Genomic DNA, 3,364 nt, shown 5'->3' with positions numbered 1-3,364 from the left:
ACAAAAAATAATAAATTCTTTGATAAAACTCCCCAAATCCATTATTAAAATTAAAAGCCCCCTGCAGCCCCGCTAGTACCCCTCAATCACTCCCAATGCTTCCCCCAGCCCTGCTGCTGCCCCTCACTGCCCCCACAATAGCCCCCCACACTACTTGTGCCTCTTGCCCCCACTCACAGCCCTGCCCCTCAGCCCTGCTGCAGGGGCGCCCCAGCTGCCAGGGCAGCTCCCTGCCCACAACATCAGGCAGCTGCAGCTTAAGCAGCATGGAGCTGGTTCCCCCACTGCTGCCGCCTGCTCAGGTGGGGCTGGGGCTGGCTCCCCCCAGCCCTGCCACTGTCTCCCCCAGCCATGACCTGCAACCCCCCAGCCCTGCCAGAGGGGCATCTGTCCCCTTGCAAGTCCCACTTACCCCAGGCTTCAGGAGCGAAGAGTGAAGCTGAACTGAGCGGAGCCTTGGCTGACAGAGTCTCAGGCCCTGCCCTTCCTTCTCCCACTTCCTCTCCCCCTCCAGGCAGGGCTAGGGATTTCCCATCCTGTTTGCAAACAGATTTTGTAGGCTGGAGCTCAACCAGCCTGCAGAGCTCTTGGCAAAAGCAAGGAATCCACAGGTTTTACTGCTAAAAGGAGAAATCTGTGTTTTCTCTGATGAAAAGAGGAAATCCATGGTTTTCTCTGTTTTTCCACGGGAAATGGAAAACCAGGATCCCTGCTGATCATTCCCCCAGCTCTTCCTGTGGGGTGCCCCCCCAGATCTGTGCACAAGGGTTTCAGCAGGCTGCTGCTGCCAGCTGGGGAAATAGCCCAGAGCTGCTGCCATCATCACCTGGCAGTAGCAGGCTGCTGTCATCCCGCATCATCTGGGGGCCTGCACCCCCCAGAAGAGCTGCAGGAAAGATTGGGGAACTGGGGAATCAAACCGAGAGCATTCTCCCAGCTCCCTATCAATTTCCCAGGCCCCAGCTTGATTCCCCAGCCTGTGCTGAGCATCCGGAAGACTGCAGTGCTACCACTGGCCTCAGCCTGCAGCAGCAGCCTGCTGAAACCCTGCACACAGATCAGGGGGCTGCACCCCCCAGGAAGACCTGGGGAAATAATCAGAGAGCTGGGGGACGTGATCAGAGTGGGGGAATCAAACTGGGAGCTGGAAATCGAATCGGGAGCTAGATGTCAGTATCAGAGCAGTCCTTTTCCCCTCCCTCTCCTTAGTTTCTGTTTAGCTGCAAGCAAGCCTGGCTTCAAAACACAAAACATTTCGAAACTTTTGAAACATTTCAAGTGCCCTCCTTTCATTTTGAAACTGTTTTGAAGCCTCATTTAGTTTCAATTTAGTTGTTTCTAGCTCAAAATGCATTGAAACAGCTTTGAAATGAAACACCTGTTGAAATTTAGCATAGCCCTAATAGCAAGGTCCCTCTTTTGACACAGACATTTAAAACAGGGGCAGGGGAGGAGGAAGGAAGGGGAGTATAATTTTAAGTGAGGGAATTATTTGAAAGGAAGTGATATTTGCTGGACTTAGGACACTTTCTTAAAGATAGCATTTTTATGAGCCTAAATAAATAAATTTCCATTGATCCCAGTAAGCACTGAAGCAGGTTGCAGCATCAGAAGGAAAAGAAGACTACATATCGTATTTTCACTTGTTCACAAGCTATATCTGGACCACTTCTAATTAGGTGGTCAGGAAACAAAATTTTCATCCTCAGATCTAACTGTTGGAAAAGTACTTACTAATTTTCACTCTAAGTCCCATTTTCACCATGAGGACAGTATCATTAATGCTGTGCCATTACAGCAGACTTCTGTTTATGACATTTTTGTCTCTGATTTTCAGTGCTGACTAATTCACTCAGTCCCTGCTGCATCATCAGATTGCAGTCCGTGTGACCTTGGTAACCCTTGCCAAAGCACCTGAGATTTAATCATTACTGGTTCTTGTTTCCAGACTTATTAACATACTGTCACTCCAATAGTTTGGAGTTTTACTTCTTGTGTGAAATTAATTTTCTTTTTTCCCCAGTGGTTCTCAAACATCAATGTGCTAGAGAAAATGTGGCTTGGTTCTCAGTTACATTTCATTCTGCCTTTACACAACCCAGGCAGTGCAAAGGGGTTTAAAATGGCCAAAAATGGCACTTGCATACTTCCTTGCCATATGGGTCCGTTACAGCTGGGATCAAGTTGCTTTCTGGCAGACAACCTAACCTGCACCTTCCACTCCAACTGTGTAATAGGGAAATGGGGAATTAAACCAACTGCCCATATAAGTCAGTTATGACCAAACTACTGGACTATTGAGCTACATGAAAATAAAATGACCTCCCCATGACATCTATCAGTGAATAAGATAAGCTCATTTCGCTGTTCCACTTGTCTGCTGGTTAGAAAAAGCGTTGGCTGGGATATATTGGGGATGGTCCTCCTTTGAGCAGGCACTTGGACTGCTTCCTTCCAACCCTTGTTTTCTATGACTCTATACTTGTCCAAAAGGGCTGAGGAGGTGTTAGACTGGAGGGAATGAGTGCAGTCCGAGGAGAGACTACTGGAGAAAACTGAGTCCTAAATCCAGAGCCAACAAGCTAGTACCCCTCCAGGAGCTCTTCCTTTCACTTCCCCAGCAAGGGCCTAAGGGGCAGCTGGACGCGGCCGCCACCGCCGCTCTCCTTGCAGGCAGCCCCGAGCCCCCAGGAGGAGGTGCTCGTGTCACTGGCGCAGGTGGATGTGAGGGCGCGGGGCCTGACTCGAGGAGGTGCCCGGGTGCACGAGGGACACAAAGCGCTGAGCCAAGTTTCGCGTCCTCCCCTGTGATCACGTCGCCGGGCCGGGGGGAGAAATCTCCCCAGCGCCTGCCCCGTCCGCGAGGCACGGATTGAGCGTCCCAGGGCTGCATCCGGCCGACGCGGGGGCCCGAGACGGCGGCTATTGTGAGCGCGGCACGGGCTGCTGTCGCCTCGACCCGGGAAGCGCAGGACCGTCCCACCCGGCCCAAGACTGCAGGTCCCAGCATGCGCTACAGACCACTAACCGCTTTGGCGCGCGCTGCATGCCGGGAGCTGTAGGCCACCCCGTTTTTGCCGTGGGATGGCGCCGCGGAGCCTGGCGGGAGCCGTAGTCTGCGCCCCTCCCCTCGCTGGGGGGAGGGGGCGGTGCTTCCGGTTCCGGGAGCGCGGCGCGTTACGCCGCGGCGGTTGCAGCGTGCGTGCAGACGTACGTACGTGCGTGCGTCCGGCGGGCGGGGGGAGGGAGCAGCCGGCGGCGGCCGAGGTGGGAGCGCTCGCGGTTTCTGTTCCGCGCTGCGGGGTGGGCGGCGCGGGGAGGGGGAGCGAGGAGCCGCCCGCGCGGGGCTGCTGCCCCCGCCGCC

The 3,364-nt window shown here is 54.1% G+C and overlaps 1 protein-coding gene across 1 annotated transcript in view; it reads left to right on the top strand.

Annotated features, from left to right (window-relative positions):
- Window positions 1-3,069: 3,069 nt before the first annotated feature.
- The window catches only part of FBXW11 (F-box and WD repeat domain containing 11), a 161,582-nt gene continuing 161,287 nt past the window's right edge, over window positions 3,070-3,364 (top strand). The window contains exon 1 of the mRNA XM_019506543.1: window positions 3,070-3,210. Coding sequence (XP_019362088.1) covers window positions 3,085-3,210 — 126 coding nt within the window. The 5' untranslated portion in view covers window positions 3,070-3,084. The remainder of the gene's footprint in view (window positions 3,211-3,364) is intronic.

This window comes from Gavialis gangeticus, unplaced genomic scaffold, assembly GCF_001723915.1.
Source record: "Gavialis gangeticus isolate Ggan-Ray unplaced genomic scaffold, GavGan_comp1, whole genome shotgun sequence".
NCBI lineage: Eukaryota > Metazoa > Chordata > Crocodylia > Gavialidae > Gavialis > Gavialis gangeticus.
This window is presented reverse-complemented; position numbering and strand designations above follow the sequence as displayed.